This window comes from Anopheles maculipalpis, chromosome X, assembly GCF_943734695.1.
Source record: "Anopheles maculipalpis chromosome X, idAnoMacuDA_375_x, whole genome shotgun sequence".
NCBI classification, from domain to species: Eukaryota; Metazoa; Arthropoda; class Insecta; order Diptera; family Culicidae; genus Anopheles; species Anopheles maculipalpis.
Window position 1 is genome coordinate 14,237,455 of NC_064870.1, and position 16,709 is coordinate 14,254,163.

The 16,709-nt window shown below is 41.7% G+C and overlaps 1 protein-coding gene across 1 annotated transcript; it reads right to left on the reverse strand.

The window, feature by feature from the left end:
• Nucleotides 1–2,023: 2,023 nt before the first annotated feature.
• Nucleotides 2,024–14,949, reverse strand: LOC126557390 (uncharacterized). Its single transcript, XM_050213154.1, has 4 exons — nucleotides 14,904–14,949; nucleotides 14,661–14,828; nucleotides 10,753–11,870; nucleotides 2,024–2,809 (listed from the first exon to the last, which is right to left on the reverse strand). Exons 1-4 carry the CDS (start codon nucleotides 14,944–14,946, stop codon nucleotides 2,024–2,026), a joined length of 2,115 nt encoding a protein of 704 aa, XP_050069111.1. The 5' UTR covers nucleotides 14,947–14,949.
• Nucleotides 14,950–16,709: the final 1,760 nt, after the last annotated feature.

The following is a 16,709-nucleotide window of genomic DNA, read 5'->3' on the forward strand; positions in this document are numbered from 1 at the left end:
TTGAGCTAATAAAATTCTATTGAAGAATAAAATAAAAATCCGGCAGTTTATTTCATTTCGGTTAGCAACCCGGTATTGCAGGAATTATGTTTGCGTTTCGATATATCCGGCCCAGAGCGGTAGCGAACTGTACGTTAAATTGCGAGCGTCAAAGAGGAAACTGATAAATATAACCTAAATCCCGTGGGCCACGAAAAAATTTTAAGATATAAAATTTTTCCCACACAAGCTACCAACACGAGACAGCTTGGCAGCATGGTGGCAGGTTCTCAACAAACGATTTCAAAGCCAAACATTTTCTCAAACACTTATGAGGAGATTAAATTTTGATTTTGAAATCTCTCATGGTACGCGGGCTTATCACACGACGGAAAACGTTGTCCATCGATTTTAGCATATATCCTTCAAACGGGAACGGTTTCAGGGAACGGGAACGAAAAATCAGTGGCAGTTTTAATGTAAAAAAAATAAACCGTTAAGCATCAACGTTTCGAACACAATTAATACATTTCTATAACGAAAGCAGTAACAGGTAAGCAAATTCCTAACCACTTTAAACTTAGTGTTTATGATAAAACAAACTATACACGTTGTTGACCGCCTACTCGGGGGTAGGCCATACATTTTGTATGGGAGTGTGTATTTTCCTGGATAGAAAGCTAATATCTTCTGATCTGCTCGTCGTATTAGCATTGAAACTTTCAAGAAAGGTGAAGCTATTTATTGTCCAATCAAAAAAGGTTTAGTTGAGAATTTGGACGAATTCGTTTTTTTACAAATAATTAGAACGGTACAATGCCGTAATGTCGCTGAACAAAATCTTCTTCTATTTATTTTGAAGTTTCCAAAGCGCACAACACTTTACACCCAAAGTGACGACGAATCAAGCGTCAAACATTCTTTTTGTATAGGGTTATGCATTTTCCGTTTTGCCGATTCTCTTCTAGTTAGGATTACCTTAATGAAAAAGCAAATAATTCAGTTAATCATCATCATCAAACTAATTTTACTTTTTAGATAAGACCATGTAACCATGTAACTATTATTTGTGGTCAGTAAAAATGTAGCTTAATTAGTGTCGGATGATTATTCAAACAGTTTTTCTCGATCAAAATCATACAAACGAAAGGCTTATAACTCAGTCATGAATTCATTGAAGCAATTGTTCAAGCACGGGTATGTAAAGACTATTTGTCCGTATCTTTACGCCGATCATGCATCGAATCTATTCCTAAACAGCCCTCCCGTTACAAAAAAAAAAAACCATTTAGCTGCAGAGCAAAATGATCAAGGATTGCAATTATTTTGGATTGAAGAAAAATATGCAATTTAACAGAACAAAGATGGTCAAAGGTCTATTTTCAAAGAAAAACTCTGGTTACTGACCGATTGATTATAGTAGATGTAACGATTTTTTAGCCTTGAAAGCGAAAAATCAAAATAAAAATCATTAAAATTTTGTTATTTATCTACCATTAATTATGACGGTACAATTGTCATATTAAAATTTTCTGCTACATGTTTTTTTTTTTTTGCAACAAATAATCTCACCTTTCTTGAAAATTTCAAGCAAATACGACAAATATTAGATCAAAAGGTGCGGCCCGGTGGTATAGGCGACTTCAACTAGGCAAGTCTAGTAAGTCATTCGATGGCCGGCGTGACCTTACGGTCGTTAAGCCAAGAAGAAGTATAAGAAGTCCGAAAAAAAGTTAATTCCCATATATAAAACCGTATAGCCTACCGGTAGTGTATCAATCTACCTATTTTTTCATATAAATTTTAAGTGTGTACGACAATCCTATCAAAATATAATTGGAGGAATTGAAGTGCATAACTTACACAGCTAGGCGGTCGTTGAGGAATAGGCTTAAGGATAAATCTTACCTATCTTATTCTAGCGCAACTAATACAGTCGTCAGTATCTTCTACGCTACTCTAAATATTTCCCTTCATTTAACTGTACACATACACACACACAAACACACACACATGCAAATACGCAAACGGCCACCACTTGGCTCTATGGAAAATGTTCGTACAGTTCCATCAGAGGTGAAACCGCGATGTGAAACACCTTCCCATTGCCATCGTCAATTTCGATGCGGGCCGCTAGATGGGCCGCCTGTTCCCGCCCCTCCTCCTTCGCATCCCGTACCCGCAGCGGGCTGCAATCGTCTTCGTCGTATCGGATCACAATCTCTTCACTGTTGGCTGTCAGCGTAAGCAGTGGCTTCGGCACACCGGGTGACCCATGCGTGCCACACCGATGATGCTGGTCCGATTCGCTATCGTACGCCTCATCGTCCATCGAGGCGCTATTGTTCGGTGGGTCGGTTGTGCGTGGACCGTTCGTCGCCTCACTGTCATAGTACGAAAACGTGTCCGTTGGTGGTGGTGACGGTGTGATGGTATTGCCGGGCGTAATCGGATAGCCCGGTGTGCTGATGTCGGTGGTAGGCTTCGAGTGGCTGTGTGATTTCGCCTGGCTGACGCAGCTAAGATCGAGCGTACCGAGCAGCGGGGAAAGCATACAGAGTGGCTGAAGCGGACGGGTAAGGAAGCGAGGTGTCATGGGGCAAAGGGCGAGCGGATCGATGGGACAGGCGGGCGAACCGAGCACGTTGGAGCGGGGAGGGGAAGCGGACGGTGCTTGCAATGCGAGGGGATGCTTTTTGGCCGTCGAAAGGATGGCGCTGGATGGGTGGTGTTTGTGGGTTGACGGTGGGTCAGCCCGTTTGGATAGATTGATCGGTTGATTGGTATCGGAAGTTGGTTGCGGCGGGATGGTCGATGGAGGTGGTACGCTCTAAAGGTAAAACAAAAGGCACATATTAGTTCACGGTTCAAGTTTTTATTTACTTAAGGATCATGGGGGGAGAGGAGTTGCAAACCACCCCCAAAACCATTGCAACGAAAGGAATCCATGAAATTTCGAATCGGACCAACAGGATGTGAGGTCCTCACATCAATCGGACCTCACATTACCCGGAAGTACCCGCATTCTTTCGGACGAAGTGAGGGCACGCGGCTTCGGAGTAGTAGCACTTCAGGAGGAGCGCTGGAAAGGAGAAACGGAGCGCCTCTACCGCAGTGATTGCATGATCTACCAAAGCGGTGGAGAAAAGCATCAACTCGGTACGGCGTTCCTGGTCCTGGTGAGATGCGAAAGCGAGAGATCGGGGGTTGGCCGATCAATGAATGGATGTGCAGGTTGAGGATCCACGAAAGGTTCTTCTATCTGAGCATCATCAATGTGCATAGTCCGCACCTTGGAAGCACCGATGACGATAAAGACCGTTTTTATACGTAGTTGGAGAGGGAGTACAACCGCTGCCCACAACACGACGTCAAGATTGTCATCGGAAATTTTAACGCTCAGGTCGGAGGGGAGGAGGTATTTAAACCCACGATCGGAAGTTTCACCATTGGCCACGTTATTTTCGATGGAAGGCACTTCTTGGATATTATCGACGTAAGGACCAATAGAGGAGCAAACGTCGACTCAGATCATTTCCTGGTTATGGTAAAGTTGCGCCAAAAATTTTGCGTCGCCAATAAGCTGCGCTTTCAGCCTACCCCAAGGCTCAACATAGATCGGCTGAGGCAAGCCGATGTGGCGAGGGACTTCGCAAACGCGCTTGGAGAAGCGCTGCCGGAGGACACCACCATCGAGGCGATCTCCCTCAATGACTACTGACGTATGGTGGAGCAAGCCATCAGCAACACAGCCGAGCGAACAATTGGCCGCGTGACACGTAACCAGAGGAAGGAATGGTTTGATGATGAGTGCGGGCGAGCACCATCCGAGAAGAATGCAGCGCGTTCCGGCGTGCTCCAGCGCGAGACCCGTCAGAACGTAGAACACTACAGACGACTGAGGAGGCAGCAGATCCGTCTCTTCCAGGACAAGCAGCATAGTGTTGCGCCTTACGATAGGCAATCCCCGCTACAGTGTCGGAAGAACCGGTACGACACGAGTATTGGTGAGTGCGGGTCCAAGAGAGGTGGGAATATGGAGTTATAGAATTATAGAAATAGTAGTAATAAAGCTCGAATGTGAGAAGGTCACGAAAAGAACCTAAGTCGAGTTAGCGAGTTAAGAAAAAAAAAAAACGGATCCGAACCGACCCTCAGTACGAAAGCGTACACATAGCATCGAAGAGTCGGACGAGTAACTGATACAGCAGTCATCCCTGGACGAAGTCATCAGTGCCATCAAACAGTTGAAATGCTCCAAAAATGTCGGGAGCACCAGATCCCTACGCACCACCTGTTCATTGACTTCAAGGCGGCCTACGATACCATAGATTGGACCGAACTATGGAACACCATGCAGCAGTACGGATTCCCTGGGAAACTGATACGGCTGCTAAAGGCCACTATGGACGGGGTGCAGGACAAGGTGAGAGTTTCGAGCATGCTGTCGGAATCGTTCGAATCTCACAGGGGTCTGAGGTAAGGTGACGGACTATCCTGTTTGTTGTTCAACATCGGTCTGGAGGGTGTCATGCGAAAAGCGGGCTTCGACATACGCACGGGGCACGATTTTCGCCCGATATCTCCAATTCCTTGGCTTCGCGGATGACATCTACATCATCGGACGGACAATTGCGGCGATGTGCGAGGCGTACACCCGACTGAAACGCGAGGCTAATAGAATTGGACTGAGCATCAATGCGACGAAGACGAAATACATGCTAGCCGGATGCTCTGACCGCGATAGAGCCCGACTCGGAAGCAGAGTAGCAGTTGACGTCGACGATCTCGAGGTGGTAGAGGAGTTCTGCTTCCTTGGTACGATCGTAACTTCAGACAACAACGTAAGCAACGAAATCCGAAGGCGCATTGTTCAGAGGAATCGTGCCTACTACGCCCTCTACAAACTCCTGCGATCCAGAAGACTCCAACAACACACGAAATGCACGATTTACCGCACCTTGATACGTCCGGTAGTCCTCTACGGGTACGAGTCTTGGACTATGCTGACGGAGGACGCCAATGCACTCGCCATTTTCGAATGGCGGGTGCTAAGGACTATCTTTGGTGGCGTGTGCGAACAGGGCGTGTGGCGAAGGAGAATAAACCACGAGTTTGCTGAGCTATACGTAAAACCGGACATCCTGACGGTAGTCAAAGCCGGAAAGATACGTTGGCTGGGGCACGTGATGAGGATGCCGGACTCATGCCCCACCAAGAAGGTGCTCGTCAGCGACCCGTTCGGCACGAGGCGTAGAACTGAACTGCAGCCCTAGACCGAGTTTCCTGGAAACTGATTGGAGACCTGGTCATGTCGACACGACGTGCTCAATCCTGAGCAGGCCAAGAAGAAGAAGAAGGATCGTTACAAACACTATAATACCATAGATACAATTGGTCAGATGATTTCCCTATTACAATAAACATTTATATAGATGAAACTAATTAACAAATTGACTGCCACCATACATGTACACTAAATAACTCCCGCCTCACTCACTCACAACCCGCCAGGCCACTGAATCACTTTTTGAAACGATTGCGTTTGCTTTTGCATTTTTCTCCTTTTCTTTTTAATTTCCGCTAATTTATTGGAAACTCATTCTTGGAAACCCCCCTTCGCAAAAGTCGGCGACATTCCGACTACAACTACTGCTTGCAAGGGAATCGGATTTTGGGGACTGACAAAATCACTTCTATGAATTTCTCCGTTTTAGATATAACCAATTTTTCTACTGTGTGCTTTAACACCTGGTTCTTTGATAACTTTATTTGCACTTTGGATCTTTTAGCGCAAAGATAACTGATCACCCCAAGACATTTTTCAGTGATAAGGAAGAAATCATCATTCCAAACAAAACTGCCAAAAACAGAACAGAAACAGAGTATCCTCTGATTCTGAATCTGATAATAACGAAGTTGATGATAGTGATTGTGACGAATCTGCACTTCCAAAAGTTTTTAGAGAATTGGAATTAGAAGAAGAGAGGAATTCCGAGGGCTTACCTCAACAAAATAGCACAATCCAATCAATTGCATGGAGTGAATTTACCGGTCGGCAAAAATCATTCGCTTTTGTGGAAGAAAATCAGCTTAGTTTGCCACCTTTAGATGTGACACCTTATAATGTCTTCCGATTATTCGTCGACGAGGAAATCATTGAAATGTTGGTAACCGAAACAAACAAAAATGCCATACAAAAGTTGAATAATGTTACATTATCATAAGGAGCACGTATGAAAAAATGGAAACTAACAAATTCGGAAGAAATGAAAAAGTTCCTTGGATTAATGTTATGGATGGGATTGGTAAAAGTAAACCCAATGGCAAATTATACAATTTTAAGCTTCCTTCTATCGTTATTTCGCGTAACAGATTCGAGATATTACTCAGTAATCTTCATTTCGTCGATAACATGTCTATATTCCCAAAAGATTGGCAAGGAAAAATAATAAATTTGATGGATAAGCTACAAGAAAAATATCAGAAAGTGTCCATTCCAGGGGAAAATATAGTCATTGATGAAAAGTCGATTCCATGCCGAGGCAGATTAATCTTTAAGCAATAAATTGCAAACAAAGCACACAAATATGGATTCATGATTAACTAAATTCAAGATAAATGATTAACTTATGTTCAAGCGAAGGATTCACATGGGTTTTCAAAATTTATTCAGGAAAGTCTCCGGAGGGTATCAGAGAAACCGGAATGTATGAGCCATTGTATAAAACTTGATGAAAAACTTTTCGAAAAAGGACGAACACTATATATGTTGAAGATTTCTACACAAGCTAGGAGCTGGCTGTAACATGCTTGGATCAGAAGAGTCCCCTGGCGACAATGAGGTTCATTTAATCATGACCTCTCTTTCATTTTTTATGCTCTGTCTCCCTCTTCTCGGACTTAGCGTTTGTAGCGAACTGTTTTTGTGTCTTCTCTTTGCCTCTTCGTCGTCTTGTTTACACGACAAGACAGTCGCTTTCTGTAAGTGACTGGATATGGATGTTTGACGGTTGGAATTGATTTTGTCACCAATGTGATGCTTTTTCCATGTGATCTCTGTGATATTGATAACAAGATCAATGCCGAAATTGGATGATTTCGAGTGCCAACCAGAGGAAGAAAAAAAGCAGCGATGCGCGATCCGCTTCTCTTCCACGCATGCACCCGTACAGCTCGTTTCGTTTCTATGCTTCCTCAACCTCCTCGACTCCACAAGCTTGAACGTCGTTGCTATCGCTTTCTAACATTCTACTGCCTTTCTTCGCTCTCGCTTTTCTGGGACTTGGTCGTTTTCAGTTTGTGTATTTGGTGATTTTGATCAAAGGCAGCCAGTATCATTGCAAAGTGAAAAAGTGTAAAGGTAAATCGCACGGATATTTGTGTCCGTATTTTTCACCAATAATTACTGCAAATCCAATCTTTTCAGATGAAATAACCAATCAGAAGTCATCGGAGAACACTCAACTAATGATTGGGTCGAAGATTGCTCGCAAATTCGCAGGTTAATTAAGTTAAAACAGTCTATTTGGTGACGACTGATTAACAGTGGTTCGTGTGTGTCTTTCACTTTCAGGAATTCATCTTGTCCAACACTGAAATCCTTGTGCCTATTTCCGAATGTTGTGCTGAATGCAGAATAAGAACATCAGCGGAAAGAACCAGCGAAAACGGCAATGGATTTTCAGCGCAACTCGAAACGATGGGGTGAAGAAAAGCTGTGAAGAAAAGCAGGTTTTCCTGTGCAAATCAAGTGTGCCGAATCATTCCGATCCGAACCGCTGCTATGGAGATTTGAGCTTCCATAGCAGCAAAGGTAGGGTGATGCATGAAACATCCAAAAAGTAGCATGAAACCTCACAGTGCGGCACAAAAACATCCGCTGTTGCATCTGCTATTGAGCACAACCTGCCCGTTAAAATGCGGGTGTTTCAGTCATATAAAGATGTTGCAACAATGCTAGTTGTGTTGGTGGTAATCAGGGAATAAGAACTCCTTTTGTTTCTTTTCAGCACCATTAAAAATAGAAAACCAATGCCTGCTGAGGTTCAAAGGGATCTTTGAATAGGGTGTAAAGGAATAACTAGTAGTGACAACCATGAAGATCTAAAAAACAAAGAGTTCTACCCAATTGAAAAGGCAAGGTACAGTTTTTGGATGGACCATATACTGAAATTGTTTTAATTGTTATTTAAATTATTTGTACAACAGAATGAAAAAACCGGAATCGGAACGGAACGATAAAAAAGGACCGGAACTTTTTAACTTGGTACGGTCAACACTAGTTCAGGATTGTGTCTCTTCTTCTTCTTGGCTTAACGAACTCTAAGGTCATGCCGGCCATCGAAATGGCTTACTAGACTGCCGATACCACGTAGTTGGATAGTCAGTCCTCACTACGGTGTGACGGTCCGGATGGGATTTGTTATCGTTAAAATATTGAAACAATTAATAAAAACTAAAACTAAATGTATTAACCGAGTATGCCCGGGATAAGGCAAAGAATAAGGAGGAAATGCCTTATCAAGATGATTATAAAATTTACTCAACACAAGCGGTGTTGACAATACGGCACTGGACCGTCATTATTAATTATAAATAAATAAATAAAATAAAACTAAATGTATTTAATACTATGCTTCACGTAAATTATTTGTTCATTTCGTAAATATAAACACACATTTTACACGAGATGTGCGGAAATTTATAAGCTCCCGAGTCAGGGCAGATTTCAAACTGTAGAAATAGATGCGAAACTGTAAAAAAAATAGCTTTTTCTCCATTGCCCCGTGTAGGTGGTTTGTGTATGCGCCAGGATTTCAAAAAGCAATTTCGAAGCGATAAAACTTCGCAAATGCAAATGAGAAGATGAAATATTGATTTTAACATCTCTCGTGGCCTGGAGCTTACCACCAAGTATGGATTACTTCATACTTACCACCTACAAAGGTTGTAATGAATGATACATTCGATGATTAAAACATATGAAGAATATGTATATGGTTCAATATGTCTTGGTCATATGATTTAGTTGTCGATAATATCATTCACCTCAGCCTTTGTATGTGGTAAGGATAAAGTTATCAAAAAATTTATGTAATGTATAGATTTCCGCACTTCTCGTGCAAAATGTTGATTTTTTAATTAACCAAATGAACAAAAAATATCCGTGAAATACAAACTTAAATAAATTTGGTTAAAGTTTCAAATTGACACCGCTTCATGGGAAGATACCGAATCCAGCCACATCCAACGAGTCCTTTCCCACCTTCGTATAGGTCATACCCGCCTTACACACTCCTACCTCCTAGAAAAATATAGTCCTCCACCCTGCAGCTTCTGTGGTGTTAACATCACCGTTCGCCACATTCTCACTGATTGTCATGGATACACGACACACCGAGCCACCTGCCAACTAGACACTGATTACAAGACAATTTTATCACCCGAAAAACTTCATCAAAACCGCCTTATTCGATTTTCACGGATCAGTCATTTATATAGATAAATTTAAGCAATAGTATTAATTTTTCCATTAGCATATGCCATAATCGCAATAGTGTTCCATGATATTTAAGAAACACCTGCAATAGTTTTGTATTAGATTATACCACTTTTTTATACAGTAGAAAGGCGAATGCAGTCTGTAAGACTTAAAGAATTAATAAACGAAGGAAAAAGTTTCAAACAAATGCGAGGGTGACGATTACGCTAACCCAAACTGACGGTTGTGCTTTGTAAGATGACGGTATTGCTGGCGAAGGTGTCATTAGAGCGCGGTAAACACTGTATCTCGGCGAGAAAACCATGTATTAATTCAACCTGCGAGATGTTTAATCCCTCGGATGTTATCGGTAGTTTGTTCGATGTTTTTGAAGACTCCCGTGTTGTTGGTCCAAGCAACTTTTATGTTGTAAAATGTCTAGGCGAGTCGAACAGTTGCCTGAGCAACGGATACTAGGATAGAAAATGTGTGATTCTACAATCCTGCGAAACAATCCAACGATAACAATCGAGCATTTTAACATCTTGCAGATTGAAACAATAATATACCCGAACAAATCAATATACCGTCCAACTTGTTCGTTATATTCTGCAAAACCCTGTATTGATCGTGCAGTTCCGAACCATTTTTTTCGCTTCGTTCCGATACTTTCATATTTCGATATTACATTCCGTTTTTTTCGGTTCCTTTTCAAATATCCTTACTGTTTTCAATATGGAAAATAAAGAATTTAACAGCTCATAGAACAGGTATTACAATAATACAAACAAAGCAGCATTTGAGGTGCACAATGTTTTTTTTTTTACTTGTACACACATTACATCAGTTAAGCTATGCTCTTTCAATTGATACACTCAATTTCCGATTATTTTAGAAACATAGTTAGAAGCACTTTTCGTATACCCAGACGATGGCTATGTTTCATCTATACAAAGATGAGTTCTTGGATAGGATTTTTTAAATACAGATTATGCTTAACAATTCAACCGCCTTGAGAAATGAAACAGCCATCGACTTACTAGACTCGCCGATACCACGTAGTTGAATAGTAAGTCGTCAACAACGGGGGAACGGTCCGGACGGGATTTGAAACCCTGGTCCTGCCGTGTGATATCCGCTGGGTAAACCCTGCCAGCTCAATTATTTACAATATTTGTCGACAAAGACTTATACTTAAACAAAGGTCACAACACCAATCGCTCGTCCACAGTCTCCCAACCCTTCCCACCTCCATCCAAGTTAGACGAAAAATGTATACGCTTTCTTACCTTGGGCATCATTCGTGGAACCAGCCTTTTGGTGTAGAGTTTCGTGCCAATGATGCGTTTGCCTTGCCGTCGCACTCCACACCGCACAATTCTTCGCTTGTTGATAACTTTCTTTGGTTTTGGTTCATCGTTTTGGACTGCTGGTGGGGGTGGAGGTGCAGGTTGTACTGGTTGATGTGTGTTCCCTTGATTGATGGACGAGGCAAGATGTTGCTTTTCCAGCGGAATGGCACGTTTCGGGACGTTAACTAGGGCGGGCGATGGTATCACAGGCGAGGGACGCCCAACGGTCGATGGACTGCCGCGCTTGAAGGGTGGCGTGCCAAAATCCAGTATGCGGATGTGAGACCGCTTTCGGCTCGAAGTCGACCGTGAGCTGACCGTCCCGGGTACGATCGGATTGTCCAGTGGGGTCTCATTCGAACGTGTCGTACCGTTCGTGAGCTTATCTATCGTAATGACCGCGGCCGTGGATGGTAACTTAACCGTGCTTTCTTTAGGCACATTGTCCCCAGCGTTTGGCGCTGGTTTGTTTGAGGTAATCGGTTCACGAACCTGTTGCTGTCCTGTGCCCAGCGGTTGTTTGTTAAGTTGATTGTTTCGTGGTGATGTGTTGACCGAGGCTGTTGTGGCTTGCTGAACGGTTGATTGCTTGACGTCTGAATACGAAACATTCTCCACGGTAAGGACCCCGTTTAGTCCGTACGATTTCACCGCAGACGACGGTCCACTAAATACCGCATTGTCCACCAGGATCGGCAAACTACTGTCCGACTCCACACAAGCCGTTAGTGTTTCGATCAGATGCATATCTGATGCCGAAATAATAATGTCCTGTTCGAGCAGCGTGTTACCGGCGCTGTACGATTGCTCCTGAAGGGTTTGCAGTGAGCCGGTCGAGTTATCTCCCACTGTGTGTGAGTGGTCCGACGTTGTTGCCGTGGGTGAATGTTCCACACTCCAGTCGGTGCAGACCGGAATTGTGGAAACGACCGTTTTCAGCACTTCAGCGGTGCCGGACGTTTTCAGCACTTGGATCAGATGGTCTGCCAGTACCAGGACGGAGCTAGCGATTGGAAATTCGATCACACTGCTGCACAGATTCACCAGCTGCAATACTGAAAGGTGAAATGGGAATTAGATTTCATTTCATTTATACAGGGTTTTTGAGTGTGTGAAAAACGAGTTCGCAGATATATGTTGCCTGATATCGCCGATGCTTATGTTCAGGTATATTATTGATTCAATCTGAGAGATATAGAATCGCATTTTCCATCCTAGTTTCTATAGCTTGACTATTTCTTTAAAGCCATATATTTTTTTCTTTTCCAGCATTTTATAAATTCAACCTTTGTTAGTTGTTCATCATTGCTCCTTTCAGTTTGGTATTTGTTGCAGTGGAAAATTTTGTGCCTAGCGGTATCTAGCCTGTTGCAAATACTAAAAAAAAGTCCGTTATCAACTATTTTCATTTGATGTATTTAAAATTTTCATGTCTAATGGGGCTATCTTAATCATGTGATGCCACTTTTTCGAACTTGTATTGTATTGATTGGTGTTGTTGAAATTTTTGTCATTTCTCTACCCACATTAGTGTACACCATTGGTTGGCGGCCTCTTTGGTTTCTTCATCTATTAATCCCGTGGTATCTTTTAATGAGATTGCATTAGTTATAATTTGAGTACTATTTGTGCCCTCTTTTGCTAGGAATAGTCTGCTGTCTCATTTCATTTCCATCAATTTTCACATGACTGGGAATGCTTTGGATTTTTGCTACTAGATATTCGCAATTTGTTAGTATTCCGATCGTTAGCTCATTTACGATTTTTCTTTGGTTGTTTGTTCCAAAATTATGCAGGCCGATCTGCTATCTGTGAAAATCGTTATGTGTTCTATTTTTGTATTAGGGCAAACGCCGAGTTTTTTTTTTATCAGCATACAGCTCTGTAGGTGCATGAAGAAACTGTGTTTTTCAACTAGATAGATAACCTATGTTCTCCATGGATACTGAAAATACCTATTCCACAGACATTACTGTTTTAGCTTCCTTCCGTAAAAAATTGAGCTCTGAATTGTTTGCTTTTATAAGATCCATGCTAAGTTGTCTGGCTAAGTTTGGCTAAAATTTCTGCTATCATAGGTGTGTTAGCAATTGTTTTAGCGAGTTGTTTGGGTATTAAGTATTTACTTCTGATGGGAAATGGGATTTCTGAGGCGATTGAGTAGAGAGTGTTTGTCGGTGTTGTTCTAGTGCATCCTGTTCTGTTTTCGTTTTTCTTTTGATGGATTTACATTTTTTGGCTTTCTAGGAGTTGGTTGAATTTTACTTTGCTATCAATAGCTATGCCTAAAATTTGTGTTCTTTGGTTTGATCAATTCTCGTGCATGGTCTGAACTCTTACTTTAAACGTTTCATTAGGAAAGGACATACAGATGCAAAATGCCAAAATCATCTACAATTTGAATAATTTTAGTTTTTCTACTGTTCAACGCATGGCCACCACTAGTATAGATGTTAAAAAGCGTTGGGGAGATCTCCCTGTGGTAGGCTATTTGAAATTCTTCATTTTTCCCTACCTTTCTAGCAAATATCCACATGGTATATCATTTGAGCCTGCATTATGTCTATTAAACTGTCTGTAAGTACACCATTGTCGGCATTGTTTACATCTATGTTATGGCTATCGTTTGTGTTAACCTGTGTATTTTGTGTAGTTATTGTCCATGAAAACTCTGCAATTTCTGTCCAAAGTGTGATAGCCTTTTCCACATGATCCGCATTTGATCTTCTTGTATGTCTCAGTGTGCTCTGTCTCACTAAAATTAGCGCTCGTTTTTTTAAATGTTTTAACTTCTCGGTACCATTATTCTTGAATGCCCCAGCTTCATGCAGTTCATGCACCGCATGGGCTTAGGGACATATAGACCTGTTGGAAACTTTATAAGGTTCCCAACGCCCTGTCAGTTTGGAGGCGCCAAGAAGAAAAGGAGCGATAAGAAGGATCAGAAAAGGGCAGGACGAGCCTGCCCCGGGATCAGTTAGGGAACGATCGAGTCAGTGGAAAATTAATCACGAACGAAAGATCGGAAAAACGAATATAAACGCGCGGGAACAGCGGACTATTTTTTTTTGTTTTTTGCTAAGAGCTTACCAATAAAATAAGCTACACAGAAAAATCAAAAGAACACGCGTCTCGTTTTTCAACATCAACTTTACTGCGTTTAGCCCAAAATCCAACGTTCTTGACACCTTAGTGGTAGTGAAAGTGATGATGGCTGCTCTGGTATTGACGATATTCTCGTTTATCCTTCTCTTTGTAGTTGTCTCTTCACTCACCTTTAGACCTTTCAGTCCTTCTAAAATTTCACTTTTTTCCATGAACTCAATATCAGGGCTCTTGATGATACCGTTGGATGAATTAAGTTTCACGTGTTCTGTGTGTTCTACTAGGATATCTCCTTTAGTTTCGTTTTCTTTAGATACGCACTATATTTTTGGCTTATCGCCATGTTCTTGATTTGCCACTTTCATTAAAAATTTTCCATCTCTTAATCTATTTACTTGCATGGGTTTACCGTTGATCGCATTTTCGATTATTTTGGACACTAGGAGAGGGTTAGTATTAGTTAGTCGGTGTGGGTTGTGCAACAAAATTTTTATCTTTATTAAGGAGTATTCACTTGGTGGTTCACTCATCTGAAAAGTTCGTTTTCACTGGGTTTAATTGACAGGGTTCAACTGTCGAAAGCGTCGGGGATGATTCGCTTTTTTGGAGTTGATAATATGTTCGAACAATGCTATGGCTAGCTGAATGTGTCTATAAAATCCGTGAAAATCCTGTACAATAAACGAGTGGCTACCTCATTGTATGTAAGTGTATATGTATTACAGGTGCATCATACGTACGTTGGGATTGCATCACAATGAACTCCTTAAGCACGTCCCGGAGCGGCTTGTGTAGGGAGCTTACCGGCATGACACCTCGCTCTAGCGCACCCTGGTCCGCTCTCAGGTATGGGTTGGCCATACAAAACTGTTCCGCCAAGCTGTACATATCATGATCATAAAGGTATGCTAGACGGGAAGTGATGTATCAGTAAAAGCATTAAAGTGGGTGGCTTCTCGTAAAAAAAATCGTACAAAACTCACCTAATACTGCACGTGCTGCTACCTCATGATATTGTTTTTCCATCGCTAAAATGTGCTCTCGGCTCAGCTAGTTTTTTTACATAGCGCGTCACATACATTGGTGCGTTGTTGTATTGACGTTTTTTACCTTTAGTGCACAAGAGTTGACCCGATTTTTTCTATTTAGAAGCCCCCTCCTTTTGGGGGGCTAATAAAGCAAGCGAGGAAGCTTGGGGACTGCACACACTTTGCCGAATGGGCTAACAAAGGTTTTTACCTCATATTCACTAGCTTTGGGCGTCATTTAAAATAACATTTTGTCCTCTCATTACGTAGCGTCACCTCGCGCGTGCTTTTTTGCCTGTGGCCGTTGCTATTGTTTGCTTCAAGCATTTCACAAGTTGACAATTGTTTTTATCGTCGGGTGCGTTTATAGCACCCTGGTTCAAAGCTTTATCGAGTATTTTGAAGGGATGAAATATTTCGTCGAAATGTTGCAACGTTTAGATATGAAATTTTATGTATTTAAATAATCAATAATTATTTATTTATGATTACTGTACCATCCATATTACTTTCATCCGATTTAGATTGTGCTCGTAGTTCTTCAGGTTTTGTAGTTGAGCAAACTAGCACTAGAAAAAAAATTGATGTGCAATTTTTCTGATCGGTAAAAGTGATTCAAATGTTTAATAAAAACTAATTTAGATTCAATATCCCTCCATAAGTAATGTATCTTTTACTTTTCAGGCTACCGATTTTGATATCAAAAAGGATTTTCCTATGTTGTTACGTACGTATCAATTGGTTTGAAGTAGATAAGAAATATTGTAACTTAACTTTTGGATTCAGTGTCAGATAATAAAATAGACAGATTAATTTGAAATGACCCGACAGACAAAACTGTCGATCATATTATTTCGATAAAAAGAAACATGGAATGGCATACGCGGTAAGAAATAGGACCAACATAAACATTAACGTAAGGCGATATATGATCGAAATATTTGCAGTGCAATAACAAGGAACTCAATCGTATAGAGTAAACAGAATGCAGACTAGGGGTAAGCCAAAGCCAAGCGCGCTTAAAGTGCAGGACGCATCAACCGGATGCGCCGTTAAGGCAAAAACGGACGCTGCACGATCGCATCAATTAGGTCAATGAAGATAGGATCCTTTTCGAAACATAGAAACATAAACAATCGACGTTTCTGGTCTATGCTAAAACATTACCTTAATTTTTTTTTCATAACGACGACCAGGCCATTAAGCTTCACAACTCTTCCAACTTAGATGCTATATGGAAGGTAGACATTTTCTTCTCCCTCAGTTTAACTGCACCTTATCCCGGGCGAGCTCGATTGTGGATGTTTTTACTGCCAGGTTACCTTCTGCTTATTCTCTCTGGAGCCAGGGTGTTAGCGTCTATTTAGAGCATTGTACCGTGGATACTTGGCACTGGCTCCCAAGATAACACCCTTTGTTGCGGGTTCTATATTTCGTGTCCAACATTTCGATGTTGTAGCTGGCGATCCCACCATCGGCACTACGCACGAGTCCGAAAACCACTACAACTTTGTGAAGCTACAGTAGCATCTAACTCACGATTTCCGCCAACAGAAAGGCCGCCAGTCACAACTTCATGTCGTTCAAACCTAAGTCGGCTTCCACAAATTATAAATTATGGTCCTTTGTCCAATGTCTCATCGTTTTTCTCATCTCTTTGTTAGAGTAAAACATTAATAACTTCTTAGCGTATTAAGGACGGCACTGTTGTTGCTTCTATCAGTGAACAAACCACTTTCGTGATATTTGGGATTAAAAGTT

What these genes read in the sequence shown, in the direction of transcription:
- LOC126557390 (XM_050213154.1), bottom strand. Translation starts at nt 14,946, where the DNA reads ATGGAAAAACAATATCATGAGGTAGCAGCACGTGCAGTATTAG. An exon ending in CATTGTGATGCAATCCCAAC is followed by an intron (nt 11,871 to 14,660) that starts GTACGTATGATG and finishes TTCACCTTTCAG; the next exon opens with TATTGCAGCTGGTGAATCTG. An exon ending in TTCCACGAATGATGCCCAAG is followed by an intron (nt 2,810 to 10,752) that starts GTAAGAAAGCGT and finishes TTTTACCTTTAG; the next exon opens with AGCGTACCACCTCCATCGAC.